The following is a 24,111-nucleotide window of genomic DNA, read 5'->3' as shown; positions in this document are numbered from 1 at the left end:
TACAAAGAAGACGAAAAAACAAGTTTTTTTTTGTATTGGACAGTAAAAGAAATATCAAATTATGTAACAATAGCCATTCCCAGTGTCAAAAGGTATTAAAAAAAAAATAAAAAAATTAAAACTGTGGCATGCTGAGTGAATGTACTTGGGTGTAGGCTATTCTCTGTGCAAACAAATTACAAATACCGGAACTTGTGCTCGTATTAAAGTAAGGAAATACATAATAAACAGGAGACCGGTTTAATTTTCCAACATAAATAAATCCAAACCAAGCGGTGGAGTCTAAAAGACCAGCCCCTCTCTCTCTCTACCTCTGTCAGTGTGTTATTTGACTTTTTCCAACCGCCTCGGCGCGCGCGTCCGCCTCAAGTTTGTCCCTCAGCGCGCTCCGTCGCTCGTCCATCGAAGGAGCAGAAAAAAAAAAAAAAGGAAAGCGACGCCTGAGAGCGACGCTCGCTCGCTTGCAGCTGATGTACCGCTGGCTCAAAAATGGAGAGCGACACCACTGTGAGGAGAATAAAAACCTTCGGGACACAGAATTATGTAGTGCAAGATAACAACAGCTCCCGGGACCGGTGCGGGAACAACGGCTACAGCGATGTTGGTGACCCGAAGAGGAAACCCGAAGTGAACCTGTACCTGCTGAGGGAAGGGCTGGCAGCTTCCCTGGTGTCTGTGTTTATTTTGGTGCTGTGGGGACTGGTTCATTTGTCGTTACAGCAGCTCGTCATCGGAAAGCCGAGCGGCGACTTCAACGCAGTGAGAGCCAGGTGAGATTTGTGTCCGTGTCTGTCTGCTCCCTTTCTCTGGGGCTGTGTGTGTGTGTGTGTGTGTGTGTTAGCTAACGGTCTCGTAGCAGCAGAGCTCCGCTAACCTTTCCTCTAGTTTGACAACAGACCCGCCTAGAAACCACTACTACCGGGCGTCACCAACACCTACACCTCCACCTCCAAGGTAACCCGCGGGGCAGACAGGTGTTACAACAACTGTGTGACGGTTAGAGGAGTTTGGCTCAGGACTGGAGAGAGGGAATACAGCAACATCCAGATGTGATCCATGAATGATGTAACATCCAAAGAGTAGTGTAAAAAAACAAAAAAAAAAACTGATTTATGCCAGGTGAAATGATCCCGACATTCATTAACAAGAATATCATTCCATAAAGTCGAAAATCCTCTTTGCAGCCGATGTAACAGCACAGTTATTATTTGCAAAATTGCCTGAAGTGATGCATCAGAGCATTGGAGTAGAAAATACAAATACAGCACAGACCTCAATTTAAAAAGACAGTAACAAAGATGATGAATAGATAGTAGGTGAGTAGGTTGTGTGGAAGACATCTCCATAAACTCAGAGGGAGTTATGGTTGGTGTTTCTGCCTATTTTCTGATGATTTGAAAATATTAACCTGGGATTGCTTGATAATGAAATGATCATTAGTTGCAGCCCAACTATACCTTTAAATGCCATGTAACTAGTAGTAAAGTAGTTACATTTACAGGTGAGGAAATTCAATATCAAGGTTGGTGAAAACACATGCAAACAATATTATTCTATAGGCCTATACTAACCACAGTTTTTACAAAATGATGTGTATCCATTAAAATTAAAAGAATTGACAATGTCATTATTAAAAAAATGCAGCCTATGAGCCCATAGCACACACCAAGGAAAACATCCCATTCATTCTAAGAAGCTTATTTATTCATTTTCTTTGATAAACCAACCACTTAGCTCCACAGTGCATCACTTTTGCACTCCCTGTGTGAGAAAAAAGGAGAGGTAAGGATTATGGCACTGAGTCTGAGGTCAGCAGGGCTGTGGTTGAGCTTTTGAAAGTGCTGGGTGATGGGATTTGCCATCATTTGGCTGGTTGCTCCATAAATGAGTCAGGCATGCTGCATTTTAACTGATTAGGGCTCTGAGCTCCTTTGGTCACAATTGTGGTTTCCATGACTCCAAGCCTCGCAAATCCACTTCTGAGGGTTTTTTGGGGGGCATAAATGGTGCCCTGGAGGTTTTTGTAAAAATTGACTGAAAGAAGAAGTTTAGATAACAACATTAATGTCATTTGGTAGTTGGTATTTCACTACAACAAACTGCACGTACTAGTGGATTTTTATGAATTTTGAGGCTTTTGACTTCACTCACTACAGTTTAATGACATGAATTATGAATGAATGCATGATTACTCTCTTCACACCTCTAAAATTCACTTGCTGGTGCCTGTGAGCATCACTTAGCACATCAGCACTTATCAGCACTGGTGTGGGCAGTGGAGCCAGCACTGGGATTTCTCGAACAGCTGCAGCAAACACCATCGACAGCTGCTTGATTTAAAAAGAAAAGATGAGAAAAAGCATCTGTTTTTTGTTTTTTTCCCTGTGCTGTATGGGCTCCTTTGCTTTATATTTCCTCTTCTGCTTCTTAAATGAACCTGTGTCAGTATTTTCTAATTAATATATTTGGCATGAATGAAAAATAAATGAATGCTAGCCTCCTTCTGTTGTCAGTTGCTTTGCCAATTAATTGACTAATAGTTTCAGCTCTTGGTGATTGAATGATAAGAAACATACCTTCATATGTAGCCGATGGGCAGCTGCATGTTCTAACAGTTTAGTTCTAACTTTAGTAAAACGTACAGTACATGAGATCTAGGGCTCACACAAATATAACACCAGTCACTGTCTGACATAAATGAATGCATCTTAAAAAGGTAGCGGATCCATGAACTGTAGAGCCTGTAGAGAGATTTAAACCTGGCTTCCTGAGAGTCATAAGTCATATGTACTATACACACATACATAGAGACATACTGTATGCACAGTGATGCGTTCTCTGTAACAATAACATTGGACCGCAGAAAATTAATGAGACGTGCTGTGTAATGTTGTTGTAATGGAACAAGAAGAAGGGCCTGGTTTACTGCCCCTGCACAGTTTCACATCAACACAATCATCTCTTCCCCTCCTTTCCCTCTCCTGTCTCACCTCACAATCTAGACGGCACTTGGAGCAGATCACCAGCGTCGGGCCGCGACCGGTGGGCAGCCCGGAGAACGAGGTCCTGACAGTGGGCTACTTGTTGGAGCAGATCGAGAACATCCGGACGGAGACGGCAGCGGGTTCCCATCAGCTCACGGTGGACGTCCAGCGTCCCACCGGCTCCTTCTCCATCGACTTTCTCGGAGGCTTCACCAGCTTCTACGACCATGTCACCAACATCGCGGTCAGGCTGGAGCCCAAAGGCGGCGCGAACCATCTCATGCTCGCCAACTGCCACTTTGACACAGTGGCCAACAGCCCAGGTATAGAAAACACTCACCCGTCCCTCTAACAAAACTGCTTCCTGCTCACGTACTGTAAGAGCTTTACTGAAGAAGGCACAGCAAATGAAGAGGAGCCCTCTAATTATAAAAGTTTAAAGATGAACGGTTAAGATCCTGTCACTTTAGGTTACTGCTAAGATAGAAGTAGGCCGGTGGGTGAGATTACGAGTGATTTTGAGGAACATTTACAGCCACTTCCTTAAAATTTTATTTAGCTGTAAACATATCTTTAAATACTCACATAACTCTTTCTTTATCAGTGCGTAGAAACCGCACAGTCGGTTTACAACGTTCAAGTCCTCAGGTGTTTTGTGATGATGATAATACCCTCATTTGTGTCGTCTCTTATGAAGTGTAGTCATGTGGGCCCTTGCACAGTGAAAATGTAACCGCCATAACAAGCCAGCCCTGGAAAATGTGGATCCAAAGTACTTCTTGTAAATTATTACAAACAGTCACATTGTGTTTGAACAGGAAGCTGCGTAAAGTAACCAGGGGACGGACAGTGTTAAACAGTGTTTACCGATCAGAGGTCGTATGTGATGTTCAAGATGTATTTCTCTTGTTTATTGATCGAAGAATAATCGATTATTAAATTAATCGTCAACTATTTTGATAATCGAACGATCGGTTTGTGTAGTTTTTTTTAAGAAAAAAAGTCCAAATTCTCTGATTTCAGCTCCTTAAATGTGAATATTTCTGGTTTCTTTGTTCCTTTATGACAATAGACTGAGTATCTCTTTGGTTTGTGGACAAAACAAGACATTCGAGGATGTCATCTTGTGGTTTGGGAAACACTGATTGACATTTTTCAACATTTTTTAACATTTTATCGACCAAACAACTAATCTATTAATCGTTTACGACAGATTACTCGATAATGAAAATAATCGTTAGTTGCAGCCCTACTCTTTGTTTTAATCCAAGAAGTGTATTTATTTTTCACTTAGACTTTACACAGTAGAGCCCATTGGAGAGACATATTGCCCAGTTCACACACACACACACACACACACACACACACACACACACACACACACACACACACACACACACACACACACACACACACCCAAAAAAGTACACACAGCTGCACCGGCAAAAGGAAATTGATCCAAGAGGTGTGGACCAGGAAGATACATTTTCATGTCAGCTGCTGCCTGCAGGCCTTTGATTTCTTGGAATTCTAAATATTTGTCTGTGTAAAAAATAAAAATGGTAAAAAAAAAGAATAAAGAACAAAGAGGCAGTACACAGTCTGGCACATATTTTTGCGAATAGTTTGAATACATTTGCAGGCAAACGTGGTCATCACAGTTAACAATAGTGTTAAAAAAAGCACCTATAATTACTTTTCAGGCTTTTATTCATACAATACATGCCATTTTGTGAACTCTAACTGAGTGTTTTTAGGGACAAGGATTAGTGTGTCGCTGACATAAGTGGCAGTGACAGGGGCATGAATGGTGCCCAGACAGACAGTGAACAGACTCCCACCACCCCCCACCTCATGAAAAAACATGCAATCCAGAAAGCCGGAGCGCATGATGTCTCAGTTTGGCTCTCTAATCTTTAGGTCATTTTTTGCTCGTATTCTCAGTAAATGGTTTTCCTCACCGCTAACCTGTCTAATCTTTCCGCATCACATGCCCTGTTCACATGCTCTTTTCCCTTTCTTCTCGCTGTTTCACCCCTTTTTCCCCTTTGTGCTCTCACCATCCTTCAAGCAGTGGGAGATTGGGTTTGTTGCATTCTTCACATGTTTGCACACGGAGCCTACTCCCCTCATGTGTTGAGGAAGTTGTGTTTTTCTTGTGCACTTCAGAGTTATCAGCTCTATCATCTGTGTTTTTTAAAAAAAAAAGTTTTATCTTGAGGTACTCAGTATGTACAAAGTTATGATATGGGTGCACACAGCTGCTTGTCTCTGTATGTAAATGCCAGTCTGAGCCACTGTTTATTTTGCCTGATTCAAGTGAAGGCTGATATGAGCTGGTATGTTTTACAGGCTTATAGGATATTAATACACTGGTTTGCTTTGCTTTAGGTGCCAGTGATGATGCAGTGAGCTGTGCCGTGATGCTTGAAGTCCTCCACTCTCTGGCCAACCAGTCCACTCCCCTTCACCACGGAGTTGTCTTCCTCTTTAATGGAGCAGAGGAAAATATCCTGCAGGTAAAGCAAAGTGACACAAAGACATATTTTACACTTTGCGTGCAGGAATAGCTCATCTACACCATATTGGATTGTCAGTGAAGTTAAAGCTTCTCGTCTCTTTCTGTCACGTCTTATTATCTCTTACATCCATACACTCTCTCTCTCTCTCTTTCTTCGTGTCTCTTATTTTCTCTCCACCAGGCCAGTCATGGTTTCATTACGCAGCATCCGTGGGCCAAGCAGGTGCGGGCATTCATCAACTTGGAGGCTGCAGGTGTTGGAGGAAAGGAGGTTGTTTTCCAGACAGGTAAATCTGTGTGTTCCCTCTGGCTTCCTCTGTGTTTTGCATATCTGTGTGTTTTTTGCTGAAACTGAAAAAGCTTGCAAAAAAAGAAAGAAAGAAGCGATGTAGTTTTTTGCTGTTTCAGACAAAACCGAGACACTATCAAGTGTTGTACTGTATGTATACTCCACCTGCATTATCCGCCCTTATTCCAACCTTTTACATTCTGGCTGGCTGACAGGATCTATATGGATTACTAACAGCCTGATTATGCTTCCTGAGGTGCCTGTAAAATTTCATCTATATTTAAAAAGTTATCTGATGCACTACTGCTCGGCACAAATGAGGCATGCAATGCATTAAACAAGCTATACGTATATACCACCCAACCACAATCAGCAAGTTGTAAGCACAGCCGAGTCATGATCTCTACATTAATCACTCTGTTTGATCAAACTTTCATCCTCTAAGGTCCAGAGAACCCGTGGCTGGTCCAGGCCTACGTGCACGCAGCCAAACACCCTTTTGCCTCCGTGGTCGGCCAGGAGGTCTTTCAGAGCGGTATCATCCCCTCTGACACCGACTTCCGCATCTACAGGGATTTTGGTAACATCCCAGGTAAAGAGAGCCCCACATTATACAGAATACAGTATAGAAAATTAATAAAACGGGGCGTTGTATAGCTCACGTGGTAGAACAGGCGCCCTGTAAACAGAAGCTTTATTCTTCGCTGCAGTGTCACTGGGTTCAATTCAGCTGTCCTGTCAAAATAAAGGCGTAAATAAGCCTGTAAAATGCTTTAAAAAAGAAAAGAAAGAAAATTAATAACACTAACAGTGACTAGATAAGGTAAAGTAAAGGTACTTTTATTTACTTTTGTTTTATTCTGTGTTTTGCATTTGTTTTTTCAATGTGTATAATCGTATATTTCATTTACAGGCATTGATCTGGCTTTCATTGAAAACGGTTTCATCTACCACACCAAGTACGACACTGCCGACAGGATCCTGACAGACTCGATACAGAGAGCTGGTATGCAAATATTCACATCTGCATTCATACTGACAGAAAGTCGAATGTTAACACTTTCTTTCGCACTCCTAAAACATTGATTGAAAGTTGGCGGTTGTGTGTCTGACAGTCAAGGGGAGTGCCAACACTTTTTTTTGGGACACAATGACACAAAAAAAGCATGCTGTGCTTGTTACCCAGTTTCATATTGGTCAGCACTCTGCTAATCTCATTATCTCCCCGAGCACCAAGACATGCATACATGCATACATACCAACCACAGACTCTCGCTGTCGCACTTGCCCCCATTTACCCCGCGTCTCTGTGTCACTGAATTATTTTGCTTTACTTAGCCGAGAATCCAGTCAGTCAGCGCTAAAAAAACCCAGTTGGCACCGGTCCCTCTCTTCCTCAGCAGCTACTGGACACCTCCCTCTGCTGCTTCTGTGCACAGCAAGGCACCATGAAAGGCATGAATTATTAGAGAGAGAGAGAAAGTGAGGTTTCAGGGGGAAGGTGGAAGGTATTTTTAGTCTGAAGAAGGAGGCATGTTTGTAAGGTGGAGACGAGATACAGCACAGGGATGGAAGAGGAGGAGGAGCGAGATACACCAGTAGCTCTGATCTGTTGATGCTTGTGATGGACACAGTCTGTTTGTGGACTCTTTAAACTTTAACTCTTTAAAAACCCTCTGGGGGCAAGGTGCAAGGCTAGCATTGCTCTGATTTAGACTCCCCCCTGATTAAAAAACAATATTTCCTTGTAAGGAAAAGCAAACACAGCTGTAAAAGATGACGTTTTCTAATTGATCATATCTTCATTTTTAGCTTTGTCATGGTGAAATTCAGATTTCTGTGTAACAAGCACTGAATGCTTCGTGGACTAGTAGCTGCTCTACACTCAGTTGTTTACACTTTCAGGCCACAGTGAGACTACCAGGCGGAAGAACAATGGAGCTTTGTGAGCTTGTGAGTGTGTGAGTGTGTGTGAGTGTGTGTGTGCTGTTAACTGTGCAGACATACAGGCAGCAGCTCAGATAAAAGAAAGTTAGCCTCGGGCGGCAGTAACCAACATGGCAGCCTCTCACCGACTTGATTTCTCATCTACATTCGACCTCACGGCTGGAGCTAATTCCACAGCGAGTCCCTCTACGCGTCTCATACACTGGTGTTCAACTGTTGCGTAACCAATAGAGGCCATTCAGGCTATAAATCAGTTGACACACACACGTACACACAACCAACCAACCAACCAACCGCCATACTTCTTCTGCACACACTACCGTTTGGCACATGAATCATTTTTGTTCTCTCACACCGCTACACTTTCATTTTCCTGCTCTCATTCTCACGATCATATAAACCATTATACACTCAAACAATAGGCATGACAACACACTCTCACTCACACACAGCTAATGATTTAAGTTAGAATAGGCATAAATAACTGTGATCTCATGCATCTTCTCTTATACAATAGAGTACTAGTGTTTTAAAAAAGATTAGTATGAGTATGATAATGGTTTTATAAATGTTATTGTCCATAAAGAGGCTGTAGTAGTGTGTGTGTGTGTGTGTGATAAAGAGTGGCAGAGCATGGTGTTTAAACAAGATCAAGATGCTGGTTGTTAGAGCAAGTATGATTTATGGCCTGAATTATCTTCCATACACGTGAAAAACTAAAGTAAACTGGAGCTTAGATTAATGAATAACAGAGTTTGTGCGTGTACATGAGCTTTTTTGAGTGCTTGTGGTTTTTGTAGCCTGTCACGCGGGTTACAAAGTTATACTAAGTCATCAGTAAACTGTCCACAGCTCAAATGTGTCAGCTGTATTAAGATGATCCTTTTTTTTTGCTCATATTACCCATTTCCTTCCTCTGATTGTAGGGGTCACATTACAATTTGCGGAAACTGAAAAAGCCACAAGAGAGCAATTGCAGTGTCTGTACAGTAGTTTGTACATTTCCACGAGTTATTTTGTACCCACGTCCTCTCTCCGGCGACCCAGCCGATGCTCTCCTGTCCTGTTCTAGTGAATGTGAAATCGATACCAAAGCCCCAAACCCAGCAGTTGTGTTTGCTGTGCTGTGCGTTCTGCCTTGAAGTGCTTCACCTCTAAAACAACTCCCTTCCTCTGTTTAGGCGACAACATCCTGGCCGTGCTCAAGTACCTGGTGATGTCAGAGAAGCTGGCCGATTCCTCAGACTATCGCCACGGCAACATGGTGTTTTTCGACCTGTTGGGGGTGGTCGTGGTGGCGTACCCCGCCCGCGTCGGCACCATCCTCAACTACATGGTCGCCACGGCCACCTTCCTCTATCTGGCTCGGAAAGCATCGCTGCCCGGCAACGGGGGTAGGTCGCATTTCCTGTCATGGATGTGATGTTACATCATTTCCTGAACTGGGAAAAATACTCCACTGCCAAGTTCAAACTGTTGGATTAATTTCTTTTTTTTATTTCTTTTTTTTCCCTGTAGATAAGTTTAATGAGCTGTGTTTGTGTGTTAACGTCTTCATTCGACATTCTTCTCCGTGTTTTTCAGGCGGCCGCTACGTTCGAGACCTGGCGTATGCCACGGGCGTGGCGGTGCTGAGCTGGTTCGTCACCCTGCTGTCGGTGCTGATCGTAGCTCTGCTCGTCACTCTGCTGGGCCGCTCCATGTTTTGGTACAACCACTTCTATGCCTCCATCTGCCTGTACGGGGCCGCAGCCACAGGCAAGATGATCCTCATCCACACCCTCGCCAAAAACCTTTACTACGGGGTGAGTGACTGTTCAGTTTCGGGCACTAACTTTTTAAAGTGCAGACATATGTGAATTTTAACTGAACTCTCCAACCCGGGGAAGTGAAATTGTTTTATTACAGACATCAAAAAGATGTAGAAACCACATTGTGCATCACTCCTAGTCTCCTTCCGACTTGCACCGCTATGGGAAACCCATGAGAGTAATTTAAAGTCCAGGCCAAAGGGGAGTGTTTGGAGAAACAAGAATCTGAAAGAAAAGTCGACCATTTAGATTTATATCTCGCACAGTACTTCTTTTTTCCATTACAGGTTTCACATTTTTGCGCAGAGTTCATCTTGTGCAGGACGATGCCGGCTTTATTTTTGGGTAGTATGTGAAGTAAAAAAGGAGGTCAACGTATTTTCCCTGAGCCTAATATCTCATGATGTCTCGCTCTGCTCACATTAAATGAGGACGAAAGTGCAGAGAGGAGAAAGCCAGGCAGTTTCACTTCCTCCTCTGTGATTACAGAACAGCAGCTCTTTGTGTACATTTGTGTATGCGTGCGTGCGTGTGCGTGCAAGAATATAACTGTGGAGGTGTCAGACATGATGTCATCTGTCAGTCACATGCACACACTCCTTTTGTACCAATGTGGCTTTTAATTGTCAGTGCATCCCAGACCGTTAACAGTTAAGTGTGATTCTTAGCCGTACTCTTTGCAGCGTTGCAGACAGAACTTCTGTAGATGTAAAGAACAGCTAGTTGTTTGTCAGCTTGTGATTGTGAGGTGGAAAACATCACTGAGAGTTGTTATTTTTCATCTGGGGCTGCAGATAACCACATTATGAACTCCAGCTTACCCTGGCCAATTTCCAGAAAGGAGACAGACCAAGCTTTGTCCACGTACTACACAAGGCTTCATTTTTCTTGTACTGCAAGAAGATGAAATGACTGATGTCTGCAGGATTTCTACAGATTTCTACAAATTGCTTGGTCACTGATAATTTGGAATTCTGGTTCACTTGTTCCCAAACATTTTTTTGCTCGATTTGCCCCACAGCCAGATGTTAAGTTCATTCGAAGCTGGATATGCTTTTGCTGATATAACAGTGGATGTGACAGTGAGTTACAGTTACTTCTAGCATACCTAATGATTTTTTTAAGCATTGTGTCAATGGCAGTGTGTGTGTCTGTGTGGGTTGTTTCTATATAACAGCTCAGCTGTTTATTTTTCTCCAGAGAGATCATTCAACCACAGTGGAAGTTGAGAAACAAGTTGAGCGAGTGTTTGTCAGCGAAGCGGAGAGATCGGCCATGTGCAGTAGTGGCATGTTGAGCTTTATAATAAAATACTGCAGCAAGCCTCTTAATCAGCCTGATGTAATACATGCACAGGGATAGTCACTGAATACTTTGTGCAGTAGTAGAGCATTGTTTTTCTTTTCTAAATCATTTTCATTGGCTTTTTGTTCCTTTTTTTTGTTTAATAATTTTAGTTTCAGGAAAAGACAGTGGTCCCCGGTGGAAAATTCCCACTGTAGCAACAGGGAAGTACAAAGTCATACAGTACGTGTCTGAATTGTTGCTTTGAAAAACATCAGTAATATGATGCCTTGGGTAAACCAATGACATATTTAGTTGATATGTTTAGAGTAGCAGGTCTCTATAACCTGATTTTGTGTAGATCTAGATATCTGAATTTTAAATATTAGTCTGAGAATCCAGGAAAATAAATATTAATGAAAAACTTTGCTCCAAAGTGTTTTTGCAACATTTCTTTGTTCCGTCACCCAAAACAAACACAGATGAGCATGATTTATCTGGGATCTACCCACAAAATGGAAAAATAGAAACAATTTAATAATAACCAGATGATGAATGTGTTGCTTCACACCATCAGAGATGCAGCGATCAGTGATCTGTCAATGAACCCTGTGTGCATATTCTTTCCCCTCAGCAGGCATTTCTTTGGCAGCATCCAGATTCCTCCTTCAACTGCCTGTGCACATCTGCTGCTCCCCTGTTCTCATTAAAGCCACATAAATCTGAGGCGAAGAAGTGAAACAACTGCAATCTATCTGCACATGCATATCATATGATGCGTTGGGGTGTGTCTTTTCCACGCAGGGAGTTCGCCTGGTGGAGCTGGGGGATCTCTACTTTGACGTGAGCCTGCTGCTGTGGTGCTGCAGCCTGGTGTGGCTGACCCAGCAGGGCCTGTGTTCGGCCTACGTGCCCATGCTGATGGTGGCCTTCCCCCTGGCCACCAGGCTGCTGCTGGCTAAGGAGTTTAAACACAGAGGTACATACAGTCGTTCTTAAACAGAGGGGTGGTAATATTAAAGGAATAGTGCAACATTTTTAGAAACATTCTTATTTGTGGAACAGTCTGGAGCAAGAGATAAAGCAAAGTACAAACATAAATATATTTAAAATGAGAATGATTTCTAAATAGGTAGAAGAAGAAGATGAGGGAAAATAAATTGCTAAACATATGGGATATTATACGTTGATATGGAGATCTAAACTATGTAGTATATACAGTATGTTTTATATATTTTTATGTATGTAGTATATGTATATGGATATTTATGTAGTAGATATATATGTGTGTATATATATATATATATAAACCATGATGAGGAAAGAGGTGGGAATTTTAAAAAGTACGTACTTTTTCCTACCCCTTTTTCGAACTTGTGCATAATTATGATTTGATGATACTTCTATGTTTTATTTTTTGCGTTTATTTTTTTTTCATTTTAGACACGTTTGTTCGAAATAAAAATTAAATAATTCATTCATTAATTCATTCTGAAACTATGTTTTGACAGTTGAATCTAAGGATTTGGGTGAGATGCACGAGGGCACTTTGTTTAGCTAAATATGAGTTAATATTAAAACAGTGTGTGAAATCTGAAAAAAAAAGAAGCAATTGAGTCAATTTCAAGTGCGACTGTCTGAATGACAAAAAAACAACAACAAAAACTGATATATTTAAGAGGGATTAGAGGGATTTTTAAATCTGTGGGGCAGCCAGGAGATTACAGGAGGACGGACTGACCATGGTTTGCTCTGACAGACATGAACCTCTCCACCTCTCTGTGTATCTGCAGGAGCGTCGGTGAAGTACAGCGTGCTCTACCTGCTGGGCCTGGCGTTGCCGTACGTCCACTTCATGTTCCTCATCTGGGTGGTGTTTGAGATTTTCACCCCCATCATGGGCCGCAGCGGCACGGAGATACCTCCCGAGGTGGTACTGGCCACCCTGGTCACCCTCGCAACCATCTTCCTCTCCTCTTTTTTCGTGAGTGTCCACATATTGCATAAAACACTGAGCACCACATCTGCACTTTGTTTTTTTCAGCAGAATCACGTTCACATTACGGTTTCAGGTGTCTGGCAGCTATAGTTTTGTTTCAGCTGCAGGGGGTTTGTTAAAAAAATTATTCAACTTAATATAATGCAAACCAGCAGCTGTGTATAGCAACATTGTGCCAACAAAATGTCATTGAATGTAAAATTGGCACATATCCTATTCATTGTATAAGACTGCAGTTGTACTGCCTGTAGTAACAGAGTATCTCCTTGTCTGTCTCAGCTACATTTCATCTACTTAGCACGGAGCACTAAGTGGATCCTGGCTGGTCTGGCCTCAGTCTTTTTCATCGTGTTCCTGCTGGTGTCCTGCGGCCTCTTCTTCCCTTATTCAGCCAGTCCAGACAGCCCGCGGCCCAAACGAGTCTTCTTGCAGGTTTGGAGTCACTTTACACAGATGCACAAACACATACCTGTAAACTAACTAACACATTTTTCACATATTTTTTCTCTTTTTCACTTCCTCTTTATTAACATTTGTAGACATGTAGAATTCATTGTGGTTCCCCTATCCGGAAACATTTGTGACTGAGTTTGAGATGCATAATAACAGTAAAAATCCTATATGAAAACATCTATTGCAGGATTATGTTGCATTTTATGTTTATTTCTTTAGTTTGGTCTTGATTGACCATGATGCATTGCTGCTTTTATGGTTAAAATCTCTTGTTGGCAGCTTGAGAAGCACAGATCACTTTACAGCATGTATTCTGTATTTAGGACATTTTTATGACACATTGCCACTTGTTGTGCTCTGGTTTTACCTGCTTGTCTAAATCCCAAAGGGCCTTGTTAAATAATTCTGTTTAAAAGTCAGTCAGTAGAGCAGCTGGAGAGTGTTGAAGGCAGCTTGAAGGAAAACGTTTTCCCTGCCCCCCCTCTCCCCCGCAGCACACCACCAGGACCTTCCACAACCTCCAGGGCCAGGTGGAGAGCCGAGACTCGGGTCTTTGGATCAACAGCTTCGACTACACGGCCATACAGCACATCTCGCCCGACATCCCCGAGATCAACGACAGCGTTCGCACCCGCTGCCGGGAGGACCGGCCCTTCTGCGGCTACCCCTGGTTCCTGCCAGTCAAGTTCCTCAGCAAGTCAGTAACACAGCTTTTGTCACTGACGCTGTTATTTCTGTGCTTTCTTTTCTTTTATTCTTATAATGTCACTGTCTTCATGTGCAAACCTTTCATATTCTACACATATATATATATTCATAATACTTCGGATTCCTCCTCACTTTGAGTGTTCTGGTGTGTTTGCAGGAAGAACTGGTACCTTCCTGCCCCAGAGGTGTCTCCCAGCTCTCCACTGGAGTTCAGCCTTCTGTCCAGAGAGGAGACGAGCTGGGGGACGATCAAGATGACCTTCAGTGCAAAAGGTCTTGTTTAATCCGCCTTTCAAGAAGTTTCTTGTCTTGCAGTTTTGTCCCGTGACACATTGAATTAGGTTGCAAACTTTAAAACTAACAACCACTAGTCAGTCAAAGCCAAACTATTCTTTCCACCTCTGCTTGCAGGTAGTACACCTGCAGTGTTTCTCATCAAACATTCATTACTGTAACTTGTTGAATCTTTATGAGGGTTGATATCTCAGTGCTACGTGTCCATAGCAAATACCTTGCAGCTACTTTCACCAATATACAGGTGGATCTTAATAAATTAGAATCTCATGGAAAAGTCAAAGTCAAACAGCCCCAACCAAGTATTGAGTGCATATATGGACATACTTTTCAGAAGGCCAACATTTCCGTATTAAGAATGCTTTTTATAGTCGGTCTTTTGTAATATTCAAATTTTTTTTTGAGATACAGAATTTTAGGTCTTCATTAAATTTAAGCCATAATACAATTAAAAGAAATGAAATAAATAAAGACATGAAATGTTTCATTCTGTGTGTAATGGATCCATATTATGTATTAGTTTCACTTTTTGAATTGAATTACTGACATAAACAAGCTTTTCCATTATATTTTAATTTATTGAGATGCACCTGTAAACTCAATATAAGCTGTTATTCATTATTCAGTTTGAACTTTTCTCTTCTTAGGTATTAACTGTATGATGTGGATGGTGCATGTTATGTACGTACAGTATTAACATGTGTCTGTCCTGTCCTGTCCCGTGCAGGCCCTAGCCACATGTCTCTGTACCTGATGCCTCACAGAGGAGCCAGCCTCTCCACCTGGTCCTTCGGCGACGGGACGCCTCAGTTCGACCTCAGCGGAGAGTATTTCATCTTCTACTCCCACGGCCTGGACGCCCCCACATGGATCTTCTGGTTTGAAATACAGGTACTTATCTGCAACTAAAGGAGCATTTAGTAACCCCCCCACCCCCCCCCACCCCACCTACTTATTAATAATAGCTTAGACCAGTGTTTTTTTTCAGTCAGGGCACCTTTCAAAAGTGCATAAAATCTCATGGCACCCCTGTGTAAAATATAATTCAAAATGACACTGCATAGCCTAAATGTAAATGTCCTGTTTATTTAGACGGGACAGTATTACAGTATTTATGCATAGGTGCCTCTGTAGCCTACATATGCACACACACACACACACACACACACACAATAATCCGCAATGTGAGAGGAAGAGAGAAAGGTCTACATGCGCGCAGCGCAGGCACGCGTTCACATGAATATCCACCGGCGGTCTCCGCTCCGTTCTCACTCCGTTGCGAACAATCAGAGAATTTCCACCGGTGGAAGAGGAGAGAGGAGGCTGTGACTCACCATCAATGTGAGATGTGAGCCTGGTACGACGCATTTTTTTCATAGCGCCCGGACACGGACCCTACTGCTCTGAGTGCCCGTGACCTCTCTAAGAAATATGGGTAGCTATATTTTGCTATTTCCTTCAGAAGTGGGCACCAGTTAGATCATGGATTTGTATTAAAAGTAGGCTACAGAAATGCTGAATGGGGTGAAAGAGCTGCAATTAGTGCCACTCAAGCATTAACGCTGCTGACCATAACATTACATCCAGTCAGGTATATTTCCCCCTCCCTACTCTGCTCTGCGAATGGATTTTACTGACAGCGTGCTGCAAACGCCACGGTTTCGGGTCTTGTCCATGGATGTATTATATTAGGTCTTGTCCTACTCACCAACATGCTTCGGTGCCCATAGGTTCCGACTCTCAGGTGGTTAAAATCCAGAAGTAACGGTACCGCGTACCGACCAGGTACCGACGTACCGGCCCACTTAGCACGGACTGTGTTGTCTTGTTAAATTAATATAACTTATAAATAACGTGACACACGGGCAGGACTGATAAGCTTTGCTGTTTAGCTTCCGTGCGTCGTTCTATTTTTAGCCGTAGCCGCTAGTTTAATGATAACTTTCTCAGTGACTTTTCTCTAGCGCGTTTCCCATTTCCCATGAGGCTTTGCGCCATTCTACAATTTAAGAACGAACAAACATTGCTGGTTATTTTATATGTTTGGTCATGAAAGTTCAGTTATATCTGAACAAAAAGAATTAGATAAAGACAGGAGGCTAAACAAAAATCATTTAGTAGTCTGGATTGATGAGAGTCTGCGTCACTATCGCAACCATGAGTGAGATGTAAAAAGACAAGAAGTGGTATAAATAATGGTTGGACTGTTAACATCAATTAATTCAAGGAAACCTTGAAGATTATCATGAGAACATGATTGACTTACATTAGCCTTAACTCACTGAGGCTGGTCATAAAGGCCGCATAACTGCGCAGGGCAACCTGCTCGCAGGTTCGCTGGAGCATATTGGCTGGGCGGCCGACCGGGAGATCTCCTGGTTGTCCTGATAGCCATTCCGCAGCTGGTATATATATATATATATATATATATATATATATATATATATATATATATATAAAGTGGGTGCCGCGGCACACTGGGGTGCCGGGCACACTGGGGTGCCGTCTGACTGCGTCAAGGGTGCCGTGAAAAAAATACCTCTTCTGACATTTCATAGAATACATTCTCTTTATATATGCAAAGGGGCCATGTCCACCGTCTACTTTCCATTCAGATCCTATGGAGCTCGGAAAAAAGCTGTCGGAGTTTCCTTTTTTTGTCGCGGCGCTCAGAGCGCTCAGAGTTAAAATGTATATTAACTCACATGTATATAAAATGTATATATATATATATATATATATATATATATATATATATATATATATAAAAAAGGAAACTCCGACAGCTTTTTTCCGAGCTCCATAGGATCTGAATGGAAAGTAGACGGTGGACATGGCCCCTTTGCATATATAAAGAGAATGTATTCTATGAAATGTCAGAAGAGGTATTTTTTTCACGGCACCCTTGACGCAGTCAGACGGCACCCCAGTGTGCCGCGGCACCCACTTTGAGAAAAGCTGGCTTAGACACTCTCCTTATTGCTTTGTTATTCATGTGAATTATTTAAACTGCTCTCTCTCAATGGCTAGTGGAGGTGAGTCTATGAAAGAAATCAGAGTTTTTCAGTGTGAGCCTCCAGTTCTGGATTTAATTCTCGTCATTTTCCAGCTTCAGTGTCGTTCTTTTCATTCCTCACATTTCTGAATTTCTGCCACACATCACCTGAGGGCCTCAGTCTGTGCTTTCTGCAGGAGATTAACTGCTGCCAGGACACAGTTGGACTGTGTTCTGCATTTGACTACAAAGTCTGTCATGTGAAAATCTTTAATCTCCAGTTTTTGGAGATTTAAATTAAAAAAAGAAAATGTATTAAAGACTGCATGATATGAACTCTGTGTCCCTGTAGATATTGCTTCAACCACTTAGTTGCCTTTGCAGACAGTACATAGTTTTCTCTCTGTCTGTCTATCTAGCCCCCCAGGGACCCGGACCCCTCAGGCCCTGAAGGAATGATCTCTGTTGCCATCTCCTCCCACTATTTCTTCGGGGAAGATCAGAGGACTGCTCAGCTGGAGGAAATCCTCCACAGGTTCCCCACATGGGCTTTTCCTTCATCTTGGGTCAGCACCTACGACATGTACCGCTACTGAGGACAAGACAAGCAGCACATCCTGAAACGCTGCCTGACGCCTGAGGAGAGCCGACGGCCGCAGGGTGGAGAGAACCTCGAGCCCCGCCCACACACCTCCCCTCCCCCCACCCACGCCCCCTTAACCTTGGAGACAGCCAGAGGAGAGGGAGAAAAAAAGCGATATCAAGGAACAATACTGAGGACCAGCCCTGCCGCCTCTTTTTCACTCTGACACAAACACACACACACACACACACACACACACAAACACACACATATACAGTCTAACACACACTCACGCTCTCTCTCCCGGCCTGCCTGAGAGACCCCCATCACTGTGTCAGTAGGCTTAGTAGCTAACCGAGCAGGAAGAGGCGCGGAGGCGGCCAGGAGTGTAAGCCCACCAGAGCGCTTACAGACTGAACAACTCAGCGGCCGATGCACCGGCCACCACAAGCCTTGAGCTCACTCCTCCGGGTTAGCGAAAAACGAAAAGGGGTTAAGATTTTTTCTTTTTCTTTTTCTACTCAATCTGTCGTGCCTTTGCTTTTGCTCACCCCCATCTCTCCCTCTCCCTCTCCCTCTCCCTCACTTCCTCCCGCTTCCCCCCTCCCCTTGTCATGCCAACACTCTTCCTGAATGAATAACGTTGCATGGCTCCCTCCCCCTCCCCCTCCCCCTCCCTCCCTCTCTGTCCTGCTCCTCCAAACCACTCGGGCCATCCTCAGACTATAGATGCGTCTCTGGCTTCCTCTGCAGAAGTAACACCACTACTACCTTCTACACTTTAGGTGTAGTAACATACTGATGGGTTTGTTCGGGAAAGGGAAACAAATACCTGTTTTGTTTTTGTTCGACTCCCCCACCCCCACCCCCACCCCTCCACCTCCATTTCCTCTGACTTAAACTGGAAAACTTTGACACTTTGAAAGTCACTTTTCATCGACACGCACTCGTTATATCACGTGCAAATAGTTTTCGTGTTAGCTAAAGCAAACTGTGAAACTGCTAACTCCCAGTCCTCACTAATAGACCACTGATTCGCAGCCAAGTCGTACCTGTGTGTTTCAATGGGGGCATGCCGACGATCTGCTTGTAAAGCGCCAGAGACCGTGGTGGCACGCAGACGCACAACACCGTGCCTGTTGAATGAAAACAGCTGGCTGAAAATCAAAATGTCAAAGGTTTTGCCGAGGGTTTGAGCTCCACGAGAGCAGAACACGAGGAAAACGCAGACCTGTGGCCGCGTTTAAAAGAGAAAAAGAAAAAAAAAGAAGAAAAAACGTCCTGTGATTTTACAATTATTGCTTGAACCTCGAGGGTGACTGGGTGGGAAACCAGCAATGCAACTCCGCACTTACTTACTGCACCAGTGTCCGTTTGTTTCCGTCTCACAAGAGTTTGATTATTTACGTTCATACTGTAATAGTATTTATACTTGTTCTGACTTCTGCTCTGTGCTAACGAGTTGTCTCCAGCAGCACCAATAGATATCTCACAACGGTTCATTGATCCATCTATCTGTCTATCTATCGGGTAATAGTAAGAAAATCCATCTGCTGCTATTCTGATAATTGATTTGATATCAGAAACGTGGCTCCGAGCTGGTTTCTGCTTCTCACAGTTGGAGTGAAGCCGACCCTGCTGGGATCCACAAAATGATCCAGCCCGTTCATTTTAATGTCACTCTTCTCCCAGTTGTGCTGAAATACACCTATGAATGTCAAACAGTGCGTTGGTACCTCTGGAGACAGCCGAGAGTGTGTTATCTGGTGTTTTCCACTCATTTTCGTGGTGTATGTGTGTATTGCTAATTTTTTTTCCCTCTTAAAGGGATAGTTCAACATTTTGGCAAATTGGCCCATTGCCATAATCCCTATAGTCATAGCAGTAGGTTCATTACCTTTAATTGTCGGCGCAAGCTATTTTTAGAATGGCGGAGCAGAGCCGTGAGCTGCTCAGAGCTACGCTGCGGAGGCTAATGGGATTTCTTGATTTCCCTCATCAAACTCATCAAATACACAATCCAACAACTCCAAAATGCTCTCATGGACAAGTTGTGACCTGCACATTCACCACGCTATGAGATAATAACGTAACGTTATGAGATGGAGTTGTGTTCGAGGTAAATTCGTTGCTGATGCGCGTTTACCGTCAGGGGCAGTTTTTCAGCAAGCAGTCTCTGCATTTACCTCGAAAACAACACACATAGCGTGGTGAGCGTTTTGGAGTTGTTTGATTGTGTATTTCTATTTGACGAGTTTGATGAAGGAAACCAAGAAATCCCATTAGCCTCTGTAGCGTAGCTCTAAGCAGCTCACGGCTCTGCTCCGCCGTTCTAAAAATAGCTTGCACCGACAATTAAAGGTAACAACCCTACTGCTATGACTATAGGGATTATGGCAATGGGCCAATTTGCCAAAATGTTGAACTATCCCTTTAACCTTCTTATCGGAGCTGCATCTTTACTGTCCATAACCCAAGTATCACGACTACAATTCCAGTTAGTATGAACTGTTTTACACGTGTCCACCTCACACTGCGGACTCCCATAGTGAACGTTATATAGTCATTTTCACCACTACCTCCATGATGATCAAAAACTTGTCCGTGTCCGACGTCGAGCTAAGAGTCATTAATGGTCTTGTAAAGACTGGTTTGAATGTTATTGCAGGAAAGATTTTGAGAATATTTAACTAACGCAGAATGACTATTAACAGAGAGATTATTGTGTGTGTGTGTGTGTATGGGCTAGATCTGTTTTTTGTTTTGTTTTTTTTGTCTTGAAAGATGCATCACATAGCTGTCCTATCAGAGAATCAGGATCAGGTCCGACACACTGATGACAACCTGTTGAAACACAAACACACACACAGAAAAAAAAAACCATCATCACATAGCTGCTTATTGGTCGTCAGGACGTCTCGGCTCCCTCCATGTGTGTGTGTGCAATGGAAAAAAGTTGGGAGATTATTTGCACTTAGGAGGTCAAGTTATCGCCTTTTGTCCACTCTGTGTCACACCCAGCTGCGTGTGTGTGTGTCCCCCCCCCCTCCCTCTCCCCCGTCCTCGTCCACGTCGTCCGTCCGGCTTCAGATAAGAAATACTGACATGACGGAGGCCTTAAAAAGTTCCGCTTCCAAAGACTACACACAAAATGTTTACTGTCACGGACACCCCGACGTCTCACTGGTCTTAAAAAGCTATCAAGTGCCACACTGTACAGCATTTCCTCAAATCCATCACAGCCTTCAATAATAGCACATTGGCAATTTGATAAAAACAGATTGTCCGACTATGCTCTATTTTTCTTTTTATGCATTTTGCGTTAACGAAACGAAAGGAAAAAAAAACAACAAAAAAAATCACAGCAAAGCAACAATAAAAGCCGGCGGCCAAATCAGACACAGAGTCAGATTGAGAGTCAGGTCTCAGAAACAGGAAGTGACAGGGATTCTTCAGAAGTACAACGTGATGTTGCTCAGCAGATAGAGATTGCAACACGGTGCAATATTGTGGTCAGAAGCCAGATGATCTTATCAGCTGACTGCAGTGTGATGACCCATCAATCAGAAAATGTATGAATTTTGATATTTTGGCTCATTCAAAAGGACCTTAGCTGTGTAGTTTTTTTGTTTTGTTAGTTTTTTTCTACCCTTTACCACAATAGATCCTTCAAAATAAAAGCAGACCCGCTGTTTAACGCAACCGAAGTGATCTATAGTAGATAATCTGGTGCTAAAACACCAGTGTGGTACTTTTTTTTTAATGTTTTCAATTATTTCTGTGCCAGATGTTGCTGCTCCACAGCTGTTTAGTAATGGAGTCAGACAGAAACAGACACACACACACACACACACACAGAGACCAGTCAGTCTGACAGGTGTCTCTTCCTCATACTGCACAGCTGGACGAGCGTGTCCTGCACTGTGATCGAGATCATCTCACATGACAGTCTTGAGTTTCTAAACTGCATTTTTGTTTTTTTTCTAGTCAGGAGACACGCCAGACTTTTTTTTTTTTTAAAGACGGTATTTTATCTTCAGTCTTTTTGATTGAACGTCTGATGAGGAGGCACCTGAGAATAACAAGCCGGCATTAGAGGAAAGTCTTAACTGCTGATCTAGACTGTATTTGAAAAGGACCTCCAGCTAACACACATCCACACTGCTCTATGTGTGTGTGTGTGTGTGTGTGTGTGTGTGCACGTCTGGCTGTGCGGTGCAGTGCATGGGAAACAGATTTGAAGTGGCATCAGAAAATGCATCTATTCTGTCATACTGAAATACAGAACGTCTATGGGAGAAAAAAAAGCTTTATTAACAAATGTAAAATAATATTTTTCTAAAAACAAAAAAAATCTGTTAAGTGGCGTAGGCCTACTGTTGTTTTTGTTAAGAGGCTGAAAAGACTTAAAAGCAACCAGAGTTACGGTAACTGACCAGAGGCAGAAATTGAACTTGGATTTTTTTTTGTTATGTTATAGTTACAACATTAGATGGGATGACAGGGGGACGTTTGACGTAAAAATGCTGTGAAATGGCTCATCCTACGCCGGCGGTGCTCCTTCCCTCTTTGTCCAGACTACAGCGTACACTGAGCACCTGCTCGACAGCTTCACTTTAATAAAAACAACTACATCTAGGATGAAGTGAACGTCAGTTGTTACTGTGCAGACAGGATCTAACCTACGTATTCATGCATCTCGGTTTGGACTGAGAGCCCTGACCAAGCACTGCAGTGTTTTTTTTGTTGTTGTTGTTGAACGTAGCTTTACCTTCATCACATGTAAGACGATAGTAAAAAAAATAACAATCATTCACAATAACGTTCATATCAGCTTAAGAAATAAACAACCGAACTGAAATCTATTCCAGCAAACACGCTAGAATGTCTTAATGCCTTTTGTTGAAGGATGTTTTTTAAGGGTTTTGTTTTTGTTACCTGAACTGTTCTGTTTTTTTTTTCTCCAACATCTTGTCTTTTGTCTGTTTCTTTTAGAGGTTCAGTTAAATTAAGATTAGTTTTTTTTAAATAAACAATGCTGATCATTCTCATTTTTTTGTGATTGATGTGACACTTTACTGTAACAGTTTCTCTTCTGAACTGCTGTCTTGCTGTTATGTTTTTTTTCTTTTTTTTCCTCTAATGCTTATATATGTCTGTTAGTTGGAATTAAGTGATCCATGTGACTTGTGACTGGGATTATTGGGATCGATCTGGGTAACAGGGTTTCCATCTCTTGAATGGATGGGATGATTTTACATTATGCAAAAAGCTTGAATTAAATTAGCAGCTGTACAGCAATTAAAATGCTTATTACATTAACGTTTCATCGTGTCATTGGATTTACATAGTAGCCAAACTACCAAATCAGGTCACAGTGGGATTCAGCTGTTCTCAATAATGGCAAATGAACCATTTTTAAAAATAATTTATTGGTTTTTTATGTACAAGGAAAAAAAATGAAGTAGAAAACCAAACATGAGTAGAAAAGGCAAATGTACAAGAGAGTATCTTTACACTGCATTGAGGATGTCTGCTGCTCCTGCCCCTGGAATAAAAACTCTACTCCGAGTCAGGAAACAGGCAATACTTTTTTTTTTCTTTAAAACTGTACACAGGAGGGAGGGAGCGCCGTCCACCTCTGAGTGAACGTGACACCCGAGTACCACAAGACACACCTGACCGACCGCTCCTTAGCCTGCAGAGAAGGAACCCAGAAAATATCTGCAATATTCATTTCCGTAGGAAATTGTCTCATATGCCGTCAGCATTAGTTTGAGCATCGATGGTTGTGTTTCCATTGAGAGGGATGGGTAGATAGATATATATATGTGTGTGTGTGTGTGTGAGGTTTTGTTCCCTCTGCATAATGACTCAAGCGCTCAATCAAACAGAAGGCCTCTGGACGTAAAAGTCTTTGGTTCATCAAGTTAACCGTTTTCAAGTCAAGTAAAGCTTACAGCGGAGCAGCGTAGTGGAGCTGTAGGCTTGTTCAGAGTGGAGACGGGACAGCAGCGCAGCGCCGCAGACTCGCTTTTTTTTTTTTTTTGCCCTTTTGTGAATAGAGAGTGTTCTGACAATACAGGCAAGTCGTAAAAACAGAAACCACTTAAAGAGTCTTATGTTTCAACAGATACCACGCCCGACTCGTCTTGTACGCAAACCGACAAGAGAGCTGGGATTTGTCTCTAAAAATATGATTTGGTCTATTGTGAAAAAAGTAAAAGCAAACAGATTGGGGGG

At 42.6% G+C, this 24,111-nt stretch overlaps 1 protein-coding gene across 1 annotated transcript; it reads left to right on the top strand.

Moving 5' to 3' along the window:
- The first annotated feature begins 391 nt into the window (after positions 1-391).
- ermp1 (endoplasmic reticulum metallopeptidase 1) lies at positions 392-19,700 on the top strand. The gene is made up of 15 exons (XM_085793418.1): positions 392-770; positions 3,003-3,307; positions 5,376-5,503; positions 5,687-5,792; positions 6,240-6,386; positions 6,708-6,800; positions 8,923-9,135; positions 9,326-9,546; positions 11,641-11,815; positions 12,630-12,820; positions 13,115-13,267; positions 13,783-13,985; positions 14,154-14,269; positions 15,018-15,181; positions 17,705-19,700. Exons 1-15 carry the CDS (start codon positions 490-492, stop codon positions 17,879-17,881), a joined length of 2,673 nt encoding a protein of 890 aa, XP_085649544.1. The 5' UTR covers positions 392-489; the 3' UTR covers positions 17,882-19,700.
- The last annotated feature ends 4,411 nt before the right edge of the window (positions 19,701-24,111 follow it).

The sequence above is a fragment of the Trachurus japonicus genome, chromosome 12 (assembly GCF_045865225.1).
Source record: "Trachurus japonicus isolate A0001 chromosome 12, Traja_1.0".
NCBI classification, from domain to species: domain Eukaryota; kingdom Metazoa; phylum Chordata; class Actinopteri; order Carangiformes; family Carangidae; genus Trachurus; species Trachurus japonicus.
This window is presented reverse-complemented; position numbering and strand designations above follow the sequence as displayed.